The sequence below is a fragment of the Spermophilus citellus genome, assembly GCF_964194105.1.
Source record: "Spermophilus citellus genome assembly, chromosome: 5".
NCBI lineage: Eukaryota > Metazoa > Chordata > Mammalia > Rodentia > Sciuridae > Spermophilus > Spermophilus citellus.
In genome coordinates this window covers 167,140,811-167,165,521 of record NC_138186.1, presented here as the reverse complement: position 1 = coordinate 167,165,521, position 24,711 = coordinate 167,140,811, and the positions used below count along the sequence as shown (strand labels likewise).

Here is a 24,711-nt window from a genome sequence, read left to right as displayed (position 1 = left end):
CTTAGCAAATGGCCAGTGGCTTCAGTGGCAGAGGCACCGCGTAGCAGAGCCCCTCTCTGAGGCGGGGGGTGGGGTGGGAGAGGTCACCTGAGGGCTGCACTGAGGCTCCTCCTGGTCACTGACTTCAGTAAAGGAGGAGGAGGAGGAGGAGGAGGAGGATAAAGAAAACCAACTAGATTCAATTCCTGGTGTTTTATCCTGCAGATGGATCAGCAGGTCACCTTTTCTTCTGGGCAACATCAAAATGCCCTGGGGACCCTTCAGTGCAGCAGTAAAGTCAGGCCACCTGCTCCCCTTGCATTTCCTTGCCCTCACCACCATCCTAAAGAGACACCCCTAATCACAGCAGAAGTGTCTAGGCCAAAAAGACAGCAGCACAGAAACTCTGTCTCCTGCACTGGCACTTGACCAGTGCGTGAGGAGAACATGTAAAACTTTGCTCACAAACACGTGGAAGACAAAAATGCCAGACTGGAGTAATCACATTATAAAAGCAGAATTTCAAGATCGGGGGGGAAAATCAAAGCCCGCGGCCACAGCATGCTCCCGAGCGCCCCTGGAGGAGCCCCGTAGTAAAGGGGGCTTTGAGCAGGACCTAAGTGGATGCTGGCTGGAGACCCTGCTGCACCCTGCCTCTACTGCCGTTTGGAGGAAGGTCAGGTTTGTGGGTGAAATGGGGATATGTTAATTTCCTGGACTTAGCGAGCTGGGGAGATCAACAGGCTGCAATCTGCAGAGGGACTCAGATTTCTCCCTGTGGGGTACAGAGGAAGGATTGTTTTGGTGCTGATGTGAGGCAAACTCATAGAGAATGATGTTACAGTAAACACAACCTTGGCCCCGGGGCCTGCTGCGGGCATTTCCGGGCAACCGCTGGACCTTCTTCCCCTGCTGGAGAGGTCTCAGTGTGAAGTTGGCCGACCAAGGAAAAGTCTGACCCGAAGGCTCATCCCTTTCTAAAGTAAACTAACTCGCACCCTTTGACTTTTGGTCAGGAGTTGTGCTGAGCTGGCCGCGGCCGTTCTCTGCAACACTTGGGGTGGCGCAGGGGAGGCCTCGGGACCACCTGCCTCCAGGAGCCATGCCCACCGTGGATGACATCCTGGATCACATAGGGGAATTTCATCTTTTCCAGAAACAAACGTTTTTCCTCTTAGCTCTGCTCTCTGCTACCTTCACCCCCATCTACGTGGGCATCGTCTTCCTGGGCTTTGCCCCCAGCCACCACTGCCGGAGCCCCGGGGTGTCTGAGCTGAGCCAGCGATGCGGCTGGAGCCCAGCGGAGGAGCTAAACTATACCGTGCCCGGCCTGGGGGCTGCGGATGAGGCCTTCCTCCGCCAGTGCATGCAGTATGAGGTGGACTGGAACCAGAGCACCCTCGGCTGCGTGGACCCTCTGGCCAGCCTGGCTGCCAACAGGAGTCACCTGCCACTTGTCCCCTGTCAACATGGCTGGGTGTATGACACTCACGGCTCCTCCATCGTCACTGAGGTAAGTGAGGACTCAGAACAAAATGCAAATCATTGAGCTTTCCTGAAGGAAGGAACCAGGAAAAGCCTGGATTTCATAACTGTGCGCAGACACGGTCTTTGGCTCCCTGTCTGCACAATCATAGTTTCCGAGTGAAAGCTGCAGCCCCTAATGTGTTTGGAGTCCGTGTGGATTAGTTAGAACTTCCTCACATTCTGAGGATAATGATTTTAGTTTTCGCAAGTCTCAGCAGGACTCCTGGACAGGTTGCCAGGGAGTATTTCCAATCTTCCTCTTTTTCAGAAGCCCCACGGCTCCCTCTGTTCTGTCACAGGCGAATGACACCTGGAAGCAGGTGGTGCCCAACTAAACCATGATTTAGTGTGTGAGGAGATGAGCTTTTCTTTTGGTGGCTTTTTTTTTTCTAATTTGCTCAAAGTGTCCAAGTGATCACAGCAAAATCTAATTGTGAAGCCTGGTTCCAGCAAGAGAAAACATGGAGGCAGAGCAGAATGGGAAAGTGAAATTATCTTGAAAGTACAGACAGAGCCAGTTGTCTAGCTCAGCTGGAGAAGGCTGTGCGTGTACTGTGGAGAGCTCCCAGGTGGACCGGTATTTGGGGAGAGAAGACTGGTTGGAAAGATCTGGAGAAGTACCAGGTAGGGCAGAGACTCAGGGTTCGATACCCTGCAACTCCACAGTGTGGCTAACTCCCCTCCTGCAGAGAGGAGGAAACCAACCGAGACCCAGAGCAAAGTTCTGCACCCAGGCCCAGGGCAAGTGGCAGAGGGTTAGTCTAGATGTGTCTCAGGATGTCCAGGCCAGCGCCTGTTCACCCCAACCCTGCCTCCTCCTCCAAATAAAAGCAAATGCGACAGCCACTAGCAGGACCCATTGAATCCCCCTCTTACTAAAAGGGTAGTTAAGAGATGCTCACTGCACAGTCTCCTGCTGGCTGCTTGAGTATCCTGCCCACACACCTATTGACCTGTGTGTTAAAATTTAAAGGAAAATGGACTCATCTGTAAGTGGAGTAGTTAGCCACTTCAGCTGATGTGGTGCACGATCCGGTTGAACCAAATGACATACCATCAGATGGGAGGCTACGTGAATTCGGGGCCAGTCTTTGGTGGCGTAAAGAAAGTTAACATGGTCAAGACCTAGTTTGGTTTTGTCACTTGGCCGCACCAGCTCAGTTCAAGGAAGGGTTAGCAAGGTCCATGGCTGAGCTCTGTCTCTCAGGATCTAACCGGTTTTGTTTTCCTTCCCCCTGGCTTGGAACACATCGCACCTCTGGACAGTTTAACCTCGTGTGTGCCAACTCCTGGATGCTGGACTTGTTCCAGTCGGCAGTGAACGTAGGGTTTTTTGTCGGTTCCATGGGTATCGGCTACCTGGCAGACAGGTAGGTGAAGCACCTGTGGGCCACTCAGGTCCCATGGGTCCAGATAACCCTGGGCTCCCCGGGGCTGCTGGAATCCTTCCTCTCCCCAAACACCAGGCCACTCGCTACCTCCTGCCTGGTGTGGTTGTTGGTATAATCTTAAGTTTCTTTTGCTGTGCTGTTGACAGTAATGACTCACGTCTTCATTCTCAGATTCTCTGGGGTCAGAGAGGGATGCGTCCTCACCAGGCAGCACTGTTTCCTGCCAGGTGTCCAGCAGTTCAGTTACTCTCTCTACAAGAGAGAGCAACAAATGATTTCATCCCTTTTGTAACTGCCAGCTCATTCTTTGGCCTCATCGCCCCCCACCTTCACGAACCTTCAGGCCGTGAGCTCTGACCCATCCTGCTCTGTCTCCTTCACCAAGCGCCACCTCGCCAGGCCCGTCTGCAATCTCCCCACTGCCTCTCAGATCATGGGATTCCTGAACTGGGTCCCTGGGGCCAGATGGGGCTCAAAGCATGGGACCTAAGACATGGCTAATGTTATGAAAGGGATGTGGGGTCTGTCTACACTGGGAGAGGTGCAGAAATTCCACCATGTCACAGTTGCTGGAGAGAGTCGAGGAAGGGCCTCTCACACCAAACGTCCTCAGAGGACTCTGGGGTTCTGTGTCCCCCTGTTCAGTACTCGCACCGGCCCAGCTGTCCCTGTGCCTCTTCTTCACCCCTCGTTTCGGGATCCCACGCTCACTGTGCTGCAGGTTCTCACATTGTGCACCTTTGCTCTCTTGATGTCCAAAGTGATATATTTAGGGGTCCTCAAAAGGGAAAAGAGTGGGATCATTTGCTTTGTCCTGGATGAACACTTAGACAACTTGGCTCCAGGATCAAAGGTGCAATAGCCATGATCCTGACTGTGCACTGAGTGTTTTCCAGTGCCGTGCCCTGAACTCAAGGTTTTGAACAGGATCACCTACTAAGACGGTGAATACTGAATAAGTACAGGCTACACGTATATAGTTACACATAAAATAAAGCTATATGTAAGTCTCAAATCAGTGGGGAGTACACTTGTGCTCACTGCCCCACATTGCCCTATCCATCTCTGATTCAGCCCCGACCTGTGAGCACAACATGAAACATAAGCAGAATGCCTTCTCTGATTCCTGCTATTGTCAGGCTGAATTAGAACTTGTCAGCCTGATAAAGATGCATGGGACAGCTTAATGACTTTACAAGGGCCCCGGGGCGACCTGGCAGCAGGAGAGAGGAGGATGCAGAGGAGGAGAGAGCCAGCAGGCAGCTGCAGCCATCACAGCAGGTTCATAACCGCCGGGAGTCTTCCTGGCTTGCTGGGGGAGGCCTGCGGGGAGGAGGAAGGGTGTTCGTTTTTATTTCTGTTGGCACGGAACGGGGACCAGCTGTTTGGAGATGCTCATTAAGCCAAGATGGACACATTGATGAGAGAGGCCCAGGGTCCAGTCTTGCTGCCCTGGGAAGCTGGCCATACTGCTCAGCGCTCTCCCCTCTCCCTCCTGCATGGCCAGGTGGAGACACCGACAGCCCACGTACAGGGAAGGATGTGAACACACAGGTGACATCCTCACCCGGTGGGCTGAAGACAGGAGTTAATTATTCTCATCCCACTCGAGGAGTGGGAGGAGATTCCTGCTTCCTCCCCACGGGACATTCGTGAGTCACAATTCGGTCAATCACCCTCCTCCTTACATGACCTCATCGCTCTGCTCCTGGGGTGGAAATCTCTGGAAAGCTGGTAACACACTAATTTTCCCCGAAAGGCTGTATACACGCCTCTATTCTTCTTCCTAAGCTTTATTGAGTTTTGATGGCATTTGCCCCTTCTGTGTCATGGGTGCGAGGGCAAAGGGGGACCCAAAGCAGTAAGAACCCCCACAGGCTTCAGAAAAAATCAAGCCATTTATCTTTTGCTTACTTAATACCCATAAGTTCAAGGGCCAAGAATCTCATAGAGACCTAGTTTATCTACAGATCAAATCGACATTAAATAAAATATATTGTCTTCCACACACATAAAACATTAATATGCCTTAATAACTGATTAGGGTGTCTTTTAGAAAAAAAACAGAAAGACATTCATGAAAAGGATGTAAATAAGAATTCTGGGGGGAAAAAGGAGGAGGGAGGAAGGGAAGAAAGGACTATCGCATCTCACAGCAAGTTGGCTTTTCAGGGTTCAGCTTTGCAAAAGAAAGAAGGCATATGTCAGAGAATTTGAAAATGAACCTTTCCTAAGCTGAATAACTTGTTTCTTCACCCATAACCTCCTAAGGCAGGATTTGAGGATCACCTGACACATGAAAAAGGAGTCCCACCTCAATTCTAGGTTTTTTACTCCAGTGACAATAAGGAGAACCAGGTTTAGAGCCAGGCTTGACGATGTTTAACAGGTGACTCTCTGAGGGGGAGTTCGGGCCTTTTCAGGCTACCAAAGTGAGGTCACTGGACACAGGTGGCCATAAATGTGCACTGTTCCATAGCATTTCCACCACATAGGCACAGTATCCTGGTGAGCATAGATGGTCACATACAGCAAAATAATTAGGAAGCAATGTTTTGCATGTTTACTACTTTTTTTTTGGTACCAGAGATTGAGCCCGGGGGTGCTTAACCACTGAGGCACATCCCTAGCCCCCTTTTTAATATTTTATTAGGACAGGATCTTGCTGTGTTGCTTAGGGCCTTGCTAAATTGCTGAGGCTGGGTTTGAACTTGCGATCTTCCTGACTCAGCCTCCTGAGTGGCTGGGATTACAGGCATGTGCCACTGTGCCTGGCTTTTTGTTTTGTTTTGTTTTGTTTTGTTTTTAAGTTAACTTATTTAGATGTTAGTTTATGTCATCTAATTTTTGATAATGGCTGTGTTTCACAACTAGCTGCAAATTTTCTGACTTTGATAATCAGTTCTTGGGAATCAGCACCCTGCTGTCTGCATGTCCAGATCAAAGCAGAAGCCAAGTCCCAGTAGGTCCCTGTCAAATGTGCCCAGCATCCATGATCTCCCGAAGCATGTTCTAAACTAACTACTGTGTGCAAGTTTTATTGGAAATCCTCATTTGTAGGTTTCATTTAGGATAACAGCAGGATCTTGTTAGAATTCGGGTTCAGATCCGGTGGCCTGAGAGGCTGCGCCTTTAACCAGCTCCCACGGGATGCTGGTCCCCGCTGTCCCCTCATGCTGATATCCCTGAACCCAATCCTGAGTGGTAGGCAGCTAAGACACTCACAGAGCTGTCGGTGTTGTGTCTAACCTTCTCTCTGGTTTTATCTTTTGGTTTTTCATAAAATCATTTAAGTGATGCCATCTGTGGGTGAGTCTCAAACCACTATCCCAGAACTCCAACATTTCTTCTGGCCATGATTTATTTTTTAAAATAGCATTTAGTGGAATATATCCCCCAGTAAGTCTCTCTGCATCGTGGATTTGGCCTTCTTGCTTTGAGTCTTAGTGGTGAATACTCCCTCTCCTCTTATCTTAAGGTATTTGTGCATTCACAGAAGCCTCGCTGAGGTGTTTAATTTTGCACCTGAAGGAGCTAAGGAATGCCACCCGAGCAGGTGTCTACAGATGATAAACTTGAGGGTGAAGGGAAGGCTGTGAGGTAGGAGAATGTGGGAAGAAAGGCGAAGGATTAACTGAGCCATGACTTTGGAAGGCTTTGAATTAAAGGCCACGGGGTTATAGATTGACAGTGGAAAGCCACTGCTGGAGAGCCCGAAAAGGACACGGTCAAACAGAGTTTAAGAAGTTCAGGAGTTTACGGTGATTACCAATGAGACTGCTTGAACATTAAACTTCAGAGTTAAAGCATTAACATTCTCAAATATTTATTCAAGATGTTGTGGATTATTATTTGAAACAGTCACTGGAGCATAGTTGCCCATTAATAGAGCAGCAATTACAGAAAGGAATCTCTGCCACCGTTAGCACGTGCAATCCTAATGACAAAAGAACACCCAGGAAGATGGAAGTGGATTACAGATAACATTGTCTTCTAGGAAACAATTTTAAAACCCACCAACATTGAATTAGAGTGTCTTTTAGAACACAACCAAGAGGACATGATGAGAGTGTCACTGGGCCCCAAGTCAACTCTCAGACCATCTCTATCAGCCCATTATTTGTTATATAGTGTAACACCTGAGGCTGAGGAATGTTATAAAGAAAGGAGACACAGTTAGCTTACAATTCTGGCAGTTCGCGGAGACAGCACCAGCAACAGGGAGCTCTGGTGAGGACGTCAGGGTGCAGAGCATCGGGAGGGCAGGAATGTGCATCAGAGGGAGCGATCACTTCACAAGACAGAGAGCCAGGAGGGTGGTTCAGGAAGTGGGTCACTCTTACACAGTGACACTCTCAGGAGACTAACTCAGGCTTCCCTGAGGATCACCTTAATTCCTCCACGGGCAGTGCCTCCAGTGACCTCAGCACCTCCTGGCAGGCTCCGCTGCTTAGCGGTTCACTGACCTCCTCGTGGCCACTCAGAAGACCTGAATCCCTGGGGGATGAACCACATTCACACCAGGCTGCCATCCTTGCAAACAGCAGGGGGAAAGGCCGGGGCATCTACCATGTCTCCCTTCACCCTCTTCAGCTGTCAGACGGAGAAATCAAGCCCAACAGCGCAGTGAGAGGTGAGGCTGTGATTACACCCACTCGCCGGGTTTGCCTCTCCAAGTCCCGAAGCTGGTGAAACCCGAGTCCCTCAAATAAAGTGAAGCCACCCCACCAGGGTGCTCCACAGAAGCCCTCGGGAACCTGGGGGGACCACTGACCGTTTCCATGGAGACATGCAAAGACCACAAAACCCAAAGGCACAGCTGAACATGGGTGAGGGTGTGTCCTGCATATTGGAGTTTGTTTTTTTCCAAAGCAAAACGTTCTTGGGTGGGCAGCTGGCAGAGACTGTTAGGGTAAAGGCCCCGCTCACAGGATGATGATCAGCCTGGCTGGCCCTGTAGGCATTCAGCACTGGGTGGCCTGAAGAAGGAACACTGTCCCAACATCCCCACCACAGTGTCACTCTGAAGAGCCCTGGGGTGAACGGGGCTCATTGTGCTTCAATTTTATACAAAGTCTCGCTGGCAAAACGTCCCGACCAGAGCTGAAATCAGGGATCCTCTTCATGACTCTGTCATTTAGACTTAGCCTCTGATTCTGGTTAGATTTCCATGACTTTCATGAGTCTTCTACAACTTCCGTGAATCAGATTCAATCCAATTCCCTCTGTTTTCCTCCCTGCAGATTTGGCCGTAAATTCTGCCTCCTCGCCACTATCCTCATCAACGCTCTCTCTGGGGTCCTCATGGCCATCGCCCCAACCTACACGTGGATGTTGCTGTTTCGCCTGATCCAAGGACTGGTCAGCAAAGCAGGCTGGTTAATAGGCTACATCCTGAGTAAGAATCTGTGGCACACAGGGCCTCTGTTCCAAAGTGTGGTGGGGAGGGCCAGGTGGGACCTGGACCCAGCTTCAAGACCATGTTGAGAGACTTTCATTCTGTATCAAAAGAATGTTTTGACCCCTTCAGTGAACTCTGCATCCCCCTGTGAAAAGAAAACAAGGTAGAAGCAAGAGAAAATGTCATGCCACCCAGATTCCTGGGTGACTCTTGGAATTTTTTATTTCTGTGCCCTGGAGTGTTGTGCAGAGAGAAAACCTAGCCTGCCAGGCAAAGATGATGGGTGCTTTTGACGTATAAAGCACTTTATTACTTTACAGACTTCCATTTGAGTTAGCCAGAATTATCCTCAATTCATATACAAGGAAACTGAGAATAAAAGTACTGGAGTGGACCTAAGTTACTCAAGAGGCCATTTGTAGATTCAGCAATATAATTTACATCCCATTCATTAGTAGCCAGAGTTCAGGTTAAGGTTCATGGGGCTTTAGGGTATACTTAAATTCTAATAATGGGACATCTTTATAGCAATAGTAAGAAAATCACAACCACAATTAGATCTTTGAAATTAGCCTCATGGTTACTTTTCCTTTGGCTACATTTAAATAGCATCTATTCAAAGTTAAAATAATAATAATAAAGCTCTCATTATACTCAAGAGAACTAGAATATCTCTGCTTGCACAGCTTTATTGAGTAAAGAAAATTTGGGGAATAAGAGTAAGAGATGGTTTTTAATGCTATCCTGCCAAGGCAGGCATCTAATGAATGTTTGGTCAGTTAACATATGCAGTTATTCGACCAGTGACTTGGTTTCTAGAACACACAATATGTAGAATTTGTGCAAATGTAAATTTCAGCAAAAGTTACTCTTAACCTCCTCCCATTGATTTCTTCTCCAGTCCCTCTCAATGCCCTTGATGTACACTCTGTTACTCCACCTCTCCCTGCCCATCTTCCCCCAAACTCATCTATTCCCCCAACCACTTTATTGACACCCTCAAGCATCACTTTGTTGAACGTTTTTTTTTTAAATAGTTTGGATAATTTGCCATAATTTGTAGGAATATTTAGGGGCTTTTCTGTTTGGTTTATAAATGGTTGAAATCTTTGACATATTTGTCAAACATATAAAGCAAAAATGTGGCTTGTGGGACATCCAGAACTTGAGTTCGACTAAAACCATATAAACCAGCCCTCCCTGACCCCAAGCCCAGGACCTCACTGGTCTGCCTGATGTAGTCCTGGGAAGATAAGGCCACTGTGCCACCATATGCAGGAGCCAGGTGCTGGTGAGTTTGCTCTCGGAGAACAAGAAGCTCTGGTGTGTGGCGCTTTCCAAGTTCCAAAGTATAAACCTTCCATGGGGCTGATTTCAAGATGACAAGACTAAATGACCAGTTTGCAAACTTCCTGAAAATTGAAAAATAATTTCTTACATGTTAGCACTGGCTGACTCCAGCCCACTGCTGGGTTTCCAAGTCACTTATGCTAAGAAGCAGGGCTGCCAAGAAAGTGCTTAACCCTGGAGAAAACCAGTTACGTTCAGGTGTTCATGTACCAAAAATCTTCTACAGCCCAAAGTCAACTTCTGATCCACTTATTCAGATCATTTATCACCACCTTCTTATTCTAGATCAAAATTTTGCATTTGTCTGAAATACAATTGCATTTGTCCTTGAAATCATTCTATAAATCAAGCATTTTTGCTCATATTGGTAGGTCTTAATTTTATCTAAAGATGTTGAGTTACAAATTTTCTATTAATTAATACAATAGCAATCATAAGGAAATAAACCACAGGAACCATGTAAAAGAGGGCTGCATGGAAAATTCTAGAATGGGGGGATGGCATTTTCCTTTCTTTTGAGTTGCACATCTCACTGTACTGACAGCCCTGATGCACTGCATCTCGTTGACCATGGGGTTCTCTCTGCAGTTACAGAATTTGTCGGGCTCAGCTATCGGAGAACAGTGGGGATTTTTTACCAAGTGTCCTTCACCGTGGGGCTCCTGGCGCTAGCAGGGGTGGCGTACGCCCTTCCTCACTGGAGGTGGCTGCAGTTCGTGGTGACTCTGCCCAACTTCTGCTTCCTGCTCTATTACTGGTAAGTCTGTTTGGAACAAAAAAAGGAGATGGGTTGAAATAATTTATTTTGTTAACCTGGCTTCTGAATTCCAAGGTTTCTTTCACCCTCCAGGCCTATCACACAGGAAGCCCAGGTCCACATTTCAGAGATAAAAATCAGACATTCTTCCACTGGAAATCGATATCACAGTTTTGTGACCTAGATCTTACATTTCCTTTATTTATTTGGCATTTAACTTGGCTTTCACAGCCGTGGCACAATTTGGACTGCAGACCCTGTGAAGGAATCAATCATATTACTGTTGATATTCTGTTCCTCCTCACTGGAAATCTTAGGATGGAGAAAGCAGAGCTGGGCACTAGTCACAATACCTCCTCATACCCATGCCCAAGACAGACATCCCCAACCCATCACAGCAGTTTTATCCCAAATAAGGCCAACAAGGAACTCCGGACAGACCATACCCATCAATCAGAGTTACCAAGGCAAGTAAGATGTGTGTGTCCCCCTTGCCAATGGGAAACACATGGAAAATGACAGAGGTTATTAGAAACCCCTAATGTGAAGTGACCTAAAGTTAGGCAGGGAAAATGCTGATTATCAGACCCACTCTCCCTCTCGGGCACAGCCCACCTTCTTGGTTCCTCCTGGATGTATCCTGGTGTCTCCCATAGTTGCCTAAGAAACGCGCATCTCAACCTTCCCAGGGAGCCTGTTTCTCATCCAAGAGCCAGTAAAACCTGTGTCACAGTCAGCTCAAGAGGCCACAGCAAAATACTGCAGATGGAGGACTTCAAAAGCACACTCATTTCTCACAGTTGGTGGGCTGGAAGTCCAGGATCCGGGTGCTAGGCGCCTGGGGCTCACTCAGGCTGGCTGCCGACAGCTGCTTTCACCTTGTGTCCACCCATGGTGGACAGTGAGCCACAGAGCTCTGTTCTCTCTCTTGTCACAAGGACACAAACCCCATCATAAAGGGGCCCACCCTCAAAGCCTCATCTGATCCCAGTTACTTCCCAAAGGCCCACCTCAGGTTACACATTGGGAGCCAGGACCTCAACATATCAATTCCCGGGGACCTATAGTCCATCACACTCAGAGAACGATCCTATCTCCCTCTGTCCCTGGTCTCCCTGGGTTCATTTCTACCCTGGTTGTAGCTCTGAATCCACCCTTATTTTCCTATTCCACTAGGAAGTCTCATTTCTTGCCTGGACACTTTCCCAGCTGTTCTTCTTGACATTGGTTTTACTGTCCTCTGATCCTTTTTCAAACAGCAACTTAAAAATCCATCTTCATGTCACTGCATTGCTTAGAAACCCCCTCCGCAGCCCCAAGAATGGACACCTAATGCGTTAGCAGGAAGGCCCACTTCTTGCCCAGCTTCGGCCTCCTTGGAGGCACATCTTGCCATGTGCACCAATAGCATTAAGCTGAACTTATTTACAAGTCTACAAACTCCATGGTGGGGCTGCATTTTGGAAAGATCGTTCAGGATGCAGAGAAAACAGGTCTCATGGGGAAGAATGGAAGCAGGAGGTCGTCTAGAGGCCAGGGCAACAATCTGCAAGAGAGGGCCTGGGTGGAGTCAGGGGAGGTAGGGAGAGGAAAACACATAGAGCCAGTTCTAACAAGGTGACAAAGGCGGAGCTTGGGGCAGACGGCATGTGGCAGTCTAGAGACAGGAGGTGTGCAGTGGACGCCCCAGTGTAGGCTGGCACCTGCGTGTTGGTGGGAGTCACTCAAAGGGATGAGGACCGACCGGAAGGAGGCACAGGTGGGAGGGAATGGGTTGAGCTTTGGACATGCCAAATCTGAGGTGGTAAAGGACGTCACATGCAGATGCCCAGGGGCCAGGGAAATGTAACCATCTGAGTCTGAGTAAAATTCAAGTATCTTTTCATTGCTAACGGCACAGATGAGGTCACTCAGGAAATGAAGAGAGTTGTGAGAGGAAGGGGATTGGGCCAGAACCCGAGAAAGCACCAAGTTTTGGCAGCCAGGCAAAGAGAGAGGAGTCAGACCAAGGAAGAGCAAGGCAGCACCTTCACAGGGACCTGGCCACAGTATCCACCCCCCACCCCCGCCTCCCCTGGCCACTGCCGAGGCCTGGTGGGGCTTCCTCCCGACTTGGGAAGCCAAGCCTGCAGCTCTGTGACCTTGCTCCTTGCTGCTGCCGGTGTCAACAGGTGACTGGCTGGTGCATTACTTGGCTGGCCCGACCTGCAGTCAGCTCTGAGGTCAGGTAACTCAGGAGCCCTGTGGTCAGTCTCCTGTCCCACATCAGATTCCCACGGTAAGGCCCTGTGCATGACTGTCCAGTCTTTGTCTGAACATGAATAACCCTGTTTTATCATCAAACAAGCCACTTTACTATAGAATTGATCCAAAGTTCATGTTCAGGAGAATTTGGATTAAGCCAGGATTCCCCCTCCTATGATATTTTCTCAGTGGTCCTAATTTCCCAAAATATTGCTTTAATTTCTGCTCTATCTGGCAGGTCTCTAACTATCGGGGTTAACTCTACCAGAACTTCCACCTGGAAGGCTGTTGGGGTTCCTACACTCTGGGATTCCCTACCTCCTGGTTCCCCAGTTCACGCAACAGCTGGCCAAGCTGATCCTGGGCTTCCTTAAGGGTGAGATCTGGAGCTGCTCATGAGCACCAGGTGGCATCTAGAAAAACAGCCCTGCAGTGTCATAGTGTGAATTGTGGGTTCTGAGGCTGAGTATGCCACACTCCTGCTCCTGACCCTGAGCCTCCAGCCAAAAAGAGGTGCCCTGGCTCCTCCTCCTCCAGTGGCACTGCCACAAAAACATCCGTCCCAGGTCCCGTGGAGCCTGCCCCTCAGAGCACTGAGCAGCCATCCCAGCCGGGGCTACCCTTGTGCCATGCGCACTGGGAGAAGAGCCCTGACCTCAGACACTCCCCCTGTCCCTGGGGGAATCAGCTGCTGGAATGATGTATTACTTATGTAGGACACATCCTGCACACAAACACACACTCACACACACACTCACACACATACTTACACACTCACACACATCTGGAATGATGTATTATTTATATAGGTCACATCACACATACTCCCACACACACTCACACACTCACACACACACACACATCTGGAATGATGTATTATTTATATAAGCCACATCACAAATACACACACACTCATACTTACACACACACTCACACTCACACACACACTCACACACACACACATCTGGAATGATGTATTATTTATATAAGACACATCACAAACATCACAAACACACACACACTCACACTCACACACACACACACTCTCACACACACACACACACACACTCGCACACACACACACACTCACACTTGCTTTCCCCAGGAGGCTTTGCATACTTCCACTCTCCACTCTTGGACCCTTCTGACAGTTCTCAGACTTTTACAAAAAGCTTGGGGACACCTGAAGCGGCAGCCTGAAGGCCCCTAGTGAAGACTGATTACAAGTCGGCTCTTGAGGAAGGAGAGAATCAAACACCTGCTGCAGGTCTTTATCTCCTTTCTAGATCCAGCTGAAACCTGCCGGTAAGATCCTCCCAGATACCCCACTATGCAGTTGGGGGCCGGCCAGCTAAGGTCTCCCCTCCACTGACATTGTACTCTAGGTGTATACCTGAGTCTCCAAGGTGGCTGATCTCCCAGAACAAGAACGCCAAAGCCATGAGGATCATTAAGTACATTGCAAAGAAAAATGGAAAATCAATGCCAGCCTCTATCCAGGTAAGTCAGGGTCTTAGTTGTCCAATCAGGGGGAAGTGAAAAGGGAGGGTTTGAGAAACTGGGCCCATTAGCAATGGAAATGAGGAGCCTTGGAGGGGTCCACCGGCATGCACTTGGGCCTGCTTACAGGAAATGCAATAGAATATTTCATGCATGAGAGGAGAGCATCCAGGGAGAACACTTGAGACAGATCCGAGCAAATTCACAAGGAATGAGAAATCATACAAAAATCAACCAAGGAGCTTCTACCTTGTGCAACTCACAGCGTTGCTGGCCACTATCCTGCTCAAGCGCACACCCAGCATCCCCAGGCAGATTCCTGGGTCCATAAAGCAGTCCTTTGAGCACAAAAAATATCTTGGATACAAATTGTTTCCAAACATTTGAAGCAAACCCTTGTCTTCTTAAACAGAATCCAGTTACCAAGGAATCCATTTGTTCTGTTTCAGGGCTGGCAAGGAAAGGCCCTTTACCTTTTCTTTGGTACCTGGAGGGGGAAAAAACAACTCTAAAGTGCAAGAATAATCCATTGGTTCCCAACTAGTAGCCAGCTCACCGTGTTTGCTGTCCACAGGTTGTCCCCAGAGCTGGGACAGTCCACCGGGGCCACGCCTTTTTAGGGAGGTGCCCTTGGCCATCAATAGGTCTCATCACTTTGGACTCAAACCTTTTCATCTGACAGGGACTAGAGGAAAGAAAATGAAGTGCATTAGGAAATGATGTTGACACAAGAGTGAATCCCTCTGGATGAGGATCTGGATAGGCCACCTGGAAGGAGCTCAGACTTACACAAAGTCTAGGGCGAGGACTTGCAGGTGCAGACAACTTTTTCCTTCTCTTCGTCCCTGTACCTGGGTGGTGGAAATGCATCTTCCTTTCCACTAATGACCAGGTGGCACTAACTCTTAGGTTTTAGATTCTTTTAGTGACTGACCTGGGTGTCAGTCACAGGGGGATCACTGTCCCACCAGAGATGGCATGCAGACCATGGCGACCATCTGGTAACCGCCAGTCTTGCTCATGCTCTCTTCTCTCACAGGCTGTCCGCATCCCTTTTGGGAAGGAGGCAGTGGAATGGAGAGTCCCTGCTCCGCCACCTAGTGACTGCATTCTTCCAGAGTCGAACTTGTCGTGTACTAACTGCACCCTGTGTGCAGTCACCTGGGGACCTTGTGAAAATGCACATCCCCATCCATCTCTTGTTACTTTATTACTTTTGTTCCATATTTTTAATGGTGCATTACAGTCGTACATAGTGGTAGGGTTCGTTGTCACATGTTCATGCATGCACACAATGGAACAATATAATTTGGCCCATATCATTCCCCATATTTCGTTTTTCCCTTCCCTTCTTCCTCTCCCTTATTGCTTTCTTCTACTCCACTGATCACCCTTCAATTTTCATAAGACCCTCCCCCACACACATCTTTCTTCTACCTTCTCCTCTCTAGCTTCCCTCGTAGGACCCTCAACCTTCTAAGTTTGGCTGATTTTGTTTAACATTGTGTTCTCAAATTCCATCCACTTTTCTGCAAATGACATAATTTCATTTTTCTTTTTGGCTGAATAACCCTCCATTGTGTATAGACCACACCGTCTGTGTCCACTTGTCAGTTGATGGACATGTCGGCTGGTTCCATAGTCTAGATCTTTTATTTCTAAGAAACTCCAGCCAGTGCTGATGCTGGTCTGAATGTCAAGGTCCCAGAGAGACTTGAACCTCCTGCCTAACAGGCCCAGAGGGGTCCAGATGGGTGACCAGTTGCTTCACCCTCAGCCCTGAGGGTCATGGACCTGGGCCTTGGCAATACCCCAGGATGCCTTACAAATGATGTCACTTTAAACATGCACCATGATTTGCCTAACTTCTCCGTATTCCTTATGTATTCCTCTTCCATAAAATGGGTGGAAAATAGGCCCTAACTTCAGGGTCTTTATAAAGACTACATCAAAATAAGAAGTTCTTAGAGTAGGACTGGGCACATGGTGGACACAGGCAGTGTGGGTATTATGGTTACTTCTTCCTGGGACAGGGACCCAGTCATTAAACAGAGGAAGCCAATTTTATTGTTCATTTACTTAGAGCCTGAGAGCCGAGGAGGAAGTGGGCGAGAAGCTGAATCCCTCCTTTCTTGACTTGGTCAGAACCCCTCAGATAAGAAAGCATACTTTGATCTTAATGTACAACTGGTAAGACATTTTTCTTTGTTGTTTTTGCTTTAAAATTCCCCTAAATGCATTGAATCACAGTCACAACTGGGGCGGGAACAAGAACACCTGCAAAACATGACCTCATCCGGTGTTGGCACTGAAGGGGGCAGGGACGTGTGGCTCATGGAGAGGTTTCCCTGATAACACTGTTCTCACCAAAGCTGACGTGGGCTTCCAGGGCTTAGCAAGGTCTGCCCGGCCTCGACCTTGGCCGCTCATTAGCATCTTCGGGGAGTTATGAGATGCCACTGCAGACCCTCGTCTTTAGAAACTTGTTTAAATGGTCTGGGGTAGTGCCCAGTAGCCAAGGGTTCTTAAATTCTCCAGGTGATTCTAACACTTGCCAACCTGAGCCCAGCTGGTGTAAGAGAACTGCAGAGGGGTGTGGACTTCTGCAGGAGTCAGGGCTGGCAAGCAAAGAGACATTTCTTTTTTTCTTTTTGCTCCTAGAGAAAAAAAAAAATGAATGAACTTATGAACAAGAATAATCCAGGGGTTCCATGGTCCCCTTACTCGGACGAGGCCCTGTTGGCCACCCACGGGCTGCTTAGGGCTGCGAGCCGGGCCTTTATTATTAGAAAGGTGCTCAGAGCATGGAGACCTGCAGCAGCCCCTGCAGACTCATCAGCAGTGACAAAGGCAAAGCTTGCCACAACACTGCACAGGAAAGGCGGCTTGGAGAGCTGGCCTCCTCCGCCTTCCTTCCCTTTCTGACCTTTCATCCCCCCATGCCCCCTGTGTTTTCCATTACATGAGATGGCTGTTTCAAGTCAACAAAACTAGAACCCTTAGGCCAGAAGAGAAATCCTGGGGCCGGGAGGGGTACTCCTTTGGTCTTCTGTTTCTTGAGGCTTGAATTAAGTAGTCACTCCTCTTGGTCCCAACTGCTTTCAAGGACCACAAAGAGGACGGATCCACAACCACTAATGACCCCAGACAGTTTTGCTAGTAAATTGCTCGGCTAAGACATCCTTGGTGCTCACAGGGGCCATCCTAATGCTTCCCTTTTCCTTGTCCCCTGGTCACAGCCAGCACTGAGGCAGGCCCACTGGTGTCGGAGAGATGGGATGGAGGGAAAGGCCCCCTGCCATCCACTCCGGTTCTTGCAGAAGCCTCTCCTTTCTGGGGTGTGTGTGGTGCTCCATTTGACTCTGGCTCTCCCCTCTGCCCAGGTTCACGAGCTCTGTTCTCTACCAGGGCCTTATCATGCACATGGGCCTCGCAGGGGACAATGTCTACCTGGATTTCTTCTACTCTGCTCTTGTTGAATTCCCAGCGGCCTTCATCATCATCCTCACCATTGACCGCATCGGTCGCCGATATCCTTGGGCTGTGTCAAACATGGTGGCAGGGGTGGCCTGTCTAGCTTCCATTTTTATCCCTGAGGGTAAGTTTCAGGACAACCTGGGGGCTTGTCCCCAAGGCCTTAAGAGGGAGGGTCAAAACCCTGTGATAGGAAGTCCATGTACTTTATCTCACATCTATTTGGAAAGACAAAGGGAATACTCAGAACCTTTCTGAGCAAACCCATATGGCTAACCTGCTCTTAAGAGTGATGTGCAGTGTTTATAGCAGCACAATTCACAGCAATCAATCCATGGAGCCAACCTAGGTGTCCTTCAACAGATGAATGGGTAAAGAAAATGTAGTTATATATACACAATGGAGTATTACTCAGCCATAAAGAAGATTTTCCAGTAAATAGATGGAGATGATCATGCTGAGTGAAATAAGCCAATCCCAAAAAAAAACAAAGGCCAGATGTTTTCTCTGATATGAAAAAAACTAGTCCAAAGTAAGGAGGTAAAGAGAGAGAGAGAGAGAGAGAGAGAGAGAGAGAGAGAGAAAGGAAAAGGAAGATTTTATCAAAATAGAAGAAAAATCAGTGGATTAGCTGAAGGGGATTAAGGGGGATGGAGGAGGGACAGGATAAGGGAAGGACTGTGAAAGGAATTTGACCTGCCTTCCCTATGTACAAGGCACATATAGGAATATGCCACAATGAACTCCATCATCATGTATATCCACAGGAAACCTACTTCAAAAAAAAAATAAAATAAAAGTAAGTAGCAGAGGAGCTGGGGTTGTGGCACAGCAGTAGAGTGCTTGTCTAGCATGTGTGAGGCACAGAGTTCAAGCCTCAGCACCACATAAAAATAAATAAAATAAAGGCATTGTGTTCACCTACAACTAAAAATATTTTGAAAAAGTAAGTATCAGAAAGATGAGTTGAGTAGAGGGGAAGGGAATGAGGGAGGGAGGGAAAGGGGAAGAACTAGGGACCAAATTAGAGCAAATTATATTTCATGATTTTATAATTATGTCAAACTGAATCCTAATGTTATGTAAGACTAAAAAAAAAGAAGAAAATTTAAATAAAAATAGAATAAAAAATAAAAATAAAGAAATAAGAGCAATGATGTGCACACAGTCACACCTGAGGTGACAAAACAAGAGACCGTGTGAGACGTTGCACTATGTCTTCAGAGCTGACCCGGAGCAGGGAGCCTGGGCTTTGGGGAGAGCAGGCCCAAGTCAAAGTCTTGCTCCAGGACTTCTGGGGGTATGTGCCATCAATAAACGATTCTTGCCTTATGACATACTTTTTCCTAAGAAACAGAATCCCTTCAGCCATGTGAAGCTTTGTTCCATTGAATAGCACTTATTTACAATATGCCCAAGCATTCTAGTTTCTCTGGGGTAACCTCTGTAACGTGGCCCCAGCTTTGGGAACTGCTGGAGCACCGTTGCCCTTCACAACAGGGGTCTAGCGGTCAGAGTCTTGGAGGCAAAATGTGGAGACATAGAAAATCAGAGGTGGCCAGGGAGCAGGGGTATTGGATGGGCAGAGGGCAGGGGACTCTGGGAGGCAGAGAGAATCTCTGTGCAGGAGTGGATATGTGTCATCAGACAATTGTCCAGACCCACAGGATGGTCACCACCAAGAGTGACTCCCAGTCCTGATGTAAACTATGGACTGTGGGTGACAGTGGCATGTCACTGCAGGTTCCCCACAACCAAACGTTCCCCTCCTTGAGGTGCTCTGATAATGGGGGAGGCCACATTCACTTGGGGCTGAGGTGTTATGGCGAATCTCTCACTTTCCTCTTGATTTTGCTCTGAACATAAAACCACCTTTAGAAAAACAGTTTTTAAAAGAATCTTAGAATCACATGTGAGGTCAACACAGACCTGGAGAGCTGCTGCCACAGCCTTGATTCTATGAACCACCCCTGATCCCCGTCCCCTTCTGAACCTGGAATGTCTCCACACAAACCCGCTCTGGAGCCCTCTGGGGCTGAGGGCCCATGTGCAGTGTGTGAGTGGTGCATTGTCCCCACAGATCTGCAGGGGCTGAGGGTCGCCGTCGCGTGTCTGGGCAGGATGGGGATCACCATGGCCTATGAGATGGTGTGCCTGGTCAACGCTGAGCTGTACCCCACATTCATTAGGTGAGCGGGACGGCAGTGAGCCCTGTTTTCTGGCTAGAACAGCCTGGGCACAGCAGGGACACTCTGCTTTTGAAAGCATGGTGTAGGGAAGGTGGGCACAGAGAGGCAGCAGCTGGGCCAGCCATTCACCCTTCACACTTACGGGCAGGTGGCAGGCAGCATCCAGAGGCTGTGGTGAGAACAGTAGGCAGGGCTTGCAAGAGAGGGAGGACCAGGTGGCCGGAGGAGTTAGGGCAGGGAGGAGGGTGATGGAAGGGCAAGGTCAAGCTGCTCCTCCAGCCCAGAAGTTGGTGAGCAGGATGGGTTACGAAGGCAACTGCGAGACGGGGTGGTGCATGCCCATCATCCCAGTGATGTGGGAAGCTGAGGCAGGAGGATGGCAGGTTCAAGGCCAGCCTGGGCAACTTAGCGAGAGACCCTGTCGCAAAATAAAATTTTTGAGGACTGCAGATATAGCTCAAGAGTGGAGCACTGGCCTAGTAGGTTCAATCCCCGGTACCTCGATAGAAGAAGGCGGGGGAGAAAGGACGAGGGGGAGGGAGGGAAGAACATGGCCATACTTCTCAGGTCTGGACATTCAATGCTTTGGGGAAGGAGGGTCTGCAGGGCATGTGGGAGATCCCTGCCCTCCCGTGGTAAATCAGCTTCCTGCACTTCAGGAACCTGGGCATCATGGTCTGCTCCTCCATGTGTGACATTGGTGGCATCTTCACGCCATTCCTGGTCTACCGCCTCACTGAGGTCTGGCTCGAGCTCCCGCTGGTGGTGTTTGGTAAGAAATCCCCATAGAGGGCTGAACCCAACCCCATCTCTCTACCTGGACACAGGCTCCATGCCCACTAGTCCACACTAGTTACTAGAGATTTGTGACATTGTTGGTCTGCTCATTAGTAATACTAGCCCTTGTAAACTATTGGTCACAACCAACATTCACGCATGGGACTCCTGCCTCAGAGATAGAGTTGAAGACAGGAGGGGGCAGGAGGCCGTCTCCCTGCAGGGCCCCCCCCACCCCCCACCCCCGCTCTCTCCGCTGACCCCCACCCCTCCGGGTCTTGGTCAGAGAGCTGACCCTTCCTGACTCCATGCCTGGTAGCCCTAAAACACAAAGCCCTTTTATTTCACTAGTTCAAAGAAAGGCAGGTAAAATTCTGCATATGGCAATTTCCAAAACACAGAGGAAACAAAATCCACAAGGAAGAAAGTGCTTTGGTGGTGGCCAGCCTGAGGGCACTACCCCGCCCACCCCCAGGGCTGTTGGACTCCAGGAGCTGGGCAGTGCCTCCCCTTCCCCACGCCAATGGCGCTGGGACAGTCGGGAACACAGGCACTGAGCCCTGCCTGCCCACCCCTGCCCACAGGATGGAAGGTGCCGGGGCGAATCCATGGGATGCTGAACACGAAGCCTGGAGGGGTCCTGGGGTCCGGCACCCACCTTCACTCGTGTCGTTGCCGGTTCCCCACAGCTGCAGGCCGTGGGACAGGTGTCCCCAGACATGTGAGATGTGGACGCTGTTTCAGATTTGTGCGCACAGGTTAACGGACACCTTGGCGCACCCCTTTCAGTCTCCTGAAGGACCCACTCAGGCCTCCTGTACCTGGCCAGTGCCCCTTTCCTGTGGGCACACAGGACATAACTGGGCTGGAGGAGCGGGGCTAAGCTCCCACCTGCTGGTGGGCCCTGGGAAGCACCTCCAATCCCTCTCCTGTGCTGCACATCACCGCCCCCCACGCTTGCCCTGGTTCGTCTCTTCCCTGTTCTGGGGATTTGGGGGGAAACTGGGCTTCATCTGCTCTGTGTCTGTCGCAGAAGCCACAGACCATCCGTGGCCTCCCCCTTGAGACAGTGAATTCCTCCCACCCCAATATCATGCCAGAAGGCCGGGCAGGGCCGACAGATGCAGCTCGTCATCCTGAGACAACCAAGGCTTGGCCCCCGTGTGGCTGGCACTGCTGGAGGCACACAGGTGGCCCAGATCCTCCTGTCCCACTTCCTCTGGACTCCTTCCGAGAGGAGTTAGAGGCATATCAGCCTCGGCCACTCCCTTAGGTGGACAGTGGGTGGCTGAGGGGTCAGGAGAATATTTTAATATGAAAGCTGTCGCATGTTTCTCTAACTGCTATTTAACACAGCAACACAAAATCCAGGCCTGGGAGCCGCTGTGGACCCTCGCTCAGGCTTTGCCTTCCCTGGGAAGGAAGTGTGGCCGCTCATTCCTCCCTCCCCTCCTTCCTCCCTCCCTTCAGGTCTTGCTGTGTGACAGTCTGGACTACTGAGCTCAACTGACTCTCCTTCCTCCGCCTCCCAAGTATCTGTGACTACGTGTGCATGCCACCACACCCAAATTACCTTTTTTATTTTTTTTGACCGTGCTGGGGAGCAAACAGAGGGCCTCACACATGATAAGGCAAGAGCTCTACCGCTGAGCTGTGCCCCCAGCCCGGTGTCTGCATTGCACCCTCCACATTAACTCAGACAATCCCAATTTTACTTTTGAAAGTGTGATCTCCTTCCCTCACCAACCTTTAATTTGGCAGCTAGCAGGAAATACAGTACTAGTGTGCTAACGGTGGACTTGAAATAGCTATTAAGCAGCCACCTAAGAAGTCTGAAGATCAAAACCCTGGGAATCCTGGTTGAAGGAGCCCTGCAAAAATAGATGATGCGTATCCCGGTTCATTAGCTTGTCTTTGTGAACATACAATGCCAAATGGAAAATCTGATGAATCTATTGTTCATCGGAATTCTCTCTTCAGAGGTTCAAATGCCAGCCGGGTGTGTTTCCTGCTTGCATTCTTTGCAATACAGTAACTACTAAATTTGGGAGGTTTGGGAGAGTTAAAGAGGTTAGTTATTTAGTGACCATGTCCCTAGTTCACACCAGGAAGAGGCATTCTTCTAAGTGCTTGTCAAATATTCACTCATTTCAACCTCATAACAAGCCTGTGACATAGATATTTTGTCAAGGGAAATTAGAGGGTCAGAGCGATTGTAGAACTTCCCAAGGTCCACAGACTGGTGAGGAAGTCAGAGTGTGACCAGGTGCTCAGTGCTAGGGCTTGTGCTTCTGTGGAAGGGCTTTGTGGTATCCATTTTCACCATTTTTTGAGGGTAAAAATGGAATCTAGCAGGCAGTGGTTTGCCCCTCCCAAACTAGCAAAGAATCCACATCCCACTTCCTGCATTCTATTATGAAAAAACATATAAAATCATAAAAGACCCAAACTTTTATCAGAACTTAAAGAAACAAAACTATCAACTAATAACAACTATGGTTGTTACTAAAGATTACAACTAGAGACAAAGAAGAAAGAACTATAGGGACTTAATTATCAAGCCCCTGAACTTGGACTAAATGGCCTGACTCTATTTTTCAATGCTATTGTGCAGTGATACGTGACTCATGACTTTATTTGCTGGTAGTGGTCCAAGTTTTCTGACTTATTTTCCTTAACAAGTGCTTTATATTGGCACAGTTATGTTCTTTTTTCATAGATTCTTTTCTCAGAGTTATTTTCTAACTCCAAAGACTTTTAGTATTGTGGCAATGTCCTCTTGCCTAGAATAAACTTGACTCAAAATGTTAAGTATTTCATTTCCCTAAAAGGAACGGTCATCCAATGGCATTTGGAATTGGCACAATATTTATGATGGAAAATAAGGCAATTCAAGACGGCAAAGCAATCTATAAATAAATATATGAAAAAACACAATGGGAGGACGGGGTTGGGGGGAAGACAGACAAAGGGGAGCTCTAATTACAGGGTTCTGCCTTTCAATCTCTAATGTGATTTTCGTGTTGTCTTCCAGCTGTGATTGGCTTGATTGCTGGAGGACTGGTGTTGCTGCTTCCAGAGACCAAAGGGAAGGCTTTGCCTGAGACCATCGAGGAGGCTGAGAACATGCAGAGGTAGGCAGCTGGGATTCTGAGTGAACTTTTCAATAAATGTTTTGGGACAACTCTACCCAGTTGGAGAGAAAGATGAGGTTGAATCTGTGACTCATACCATACTGTGGGATAAATTCAAGCTAAAACAAAGGCTTAAACATTAAAGAAGAAAGAAAATACAAAAATCAATACACTGCAGGAAGTTTCCTTTATACCTTCATGAGAAGGAAGGTTTTTCTAAATATGACAAAAATAATAATAATCCAAGACTCATAGAAGAAAGATTCATTTGTTTGCATTCACAAAAATTAAAAAATCTGCATCAAAAATCTATCATAAAAACAAAATGGCTGCCCGGCGCAGTGGCGCACACCTGTAATCCCAGAGCTGATGGGGGGCGGGGGGGCGTTGAGGAGGGAGGCTCACAAGTACAAAGCCAGCCTCAACAAAAGCAAGGCACTAAGCAACTCAGTGAGACCTTGTCTCTAAATAAAATACAAAAAAAAAAAAAAAAAAAGGGCTGGGGATGTAGCTCAGTGGTCAAGTGCCCCTGAGTTCAATTCATGCTACCAAAAAAAAGTCAAATTTAGAGAAAATATTCATTACTCCATAGAGGGCTAATTTCCTGAACATAGAAAGAGCCTTAACAAATCCATAGTAGTAACCACCCAATTGAGATAATAGGCAAAGAACCTGAGCAGCTAATGCAGCAAAAAGGAAATCCAAACAGGTCTTAAATACACGATAATTGCTCAGTCTCCTTCATGATCAGATGTACACTGCATCAAGACACTTGGATTGTCCCAGATCACCTTACCTGGAGCCTGATATCTCAAGAGAGAGTTGGGGGAGAGGCAGCCTCTGGCACTGCTCATAGGAACACAGATTTGAAATCTGTGACAAGTGTCATGATGACAAATGTGCATGTCCTTAAACTTAGCAATTCCACCTGCTCAGAATTTACGTGAACAAAATGACACAATCAATCAGTAAAACATTTTTTATGCTA

At 48.4% G+C, this 24,711-nt stretch overlaps 1 protein-coding gene across 1 annotated transcript in view; it reads left to right on the top strand.

Moving 5' to 3' along the window:
* The first annotated feature begins 729 nt into the window (after nt 1-729).
* The window catches only part of SLC22A2 (solute carrier family 22 member 2), a 35,106-nt gene continuing 11,124 nt past the window's right edge, over nt 730-24,711 (top strand). The window contains exons 1-10 of the mRNA XM_081295318.1: nt 730-1,492; nt 2,773-2,876; nt 8,141-8,295; nt 10,237-10,405; nt 14,035-14,149; nt 16,233-16,339; nt 17,533-17,747; nt 19,704-19,812; nt 20,472-20,584; nt 23,624-23,723. Coding sequence (XP_081151444.1) covers nt 1,082-1,492; nt 2,773-2,876; nt 8,141-8,295; nt 10,237-10,405; nt 14,035-14,149; nt 16,233-16,339; nt 17,533-17,747; nt 19,704-19,812; nt 20,472-20,584; nt 23,624-23,723 — 1,598 coding nt within the window. The 5' untranslated portion in view covers nt 730-1,081. The remainder of the gene's footprint in view (nt 1,493-2,772; nt 2,877-8,140; nt 8,296-10,236; nt 10,406-14,034; nt 14,150-16,232; nt 16,340-17,532; nt 17,748-19,703; nt 19,813-20,471; nt 20,585-23,623; nt 23,724-24,711) is intronic.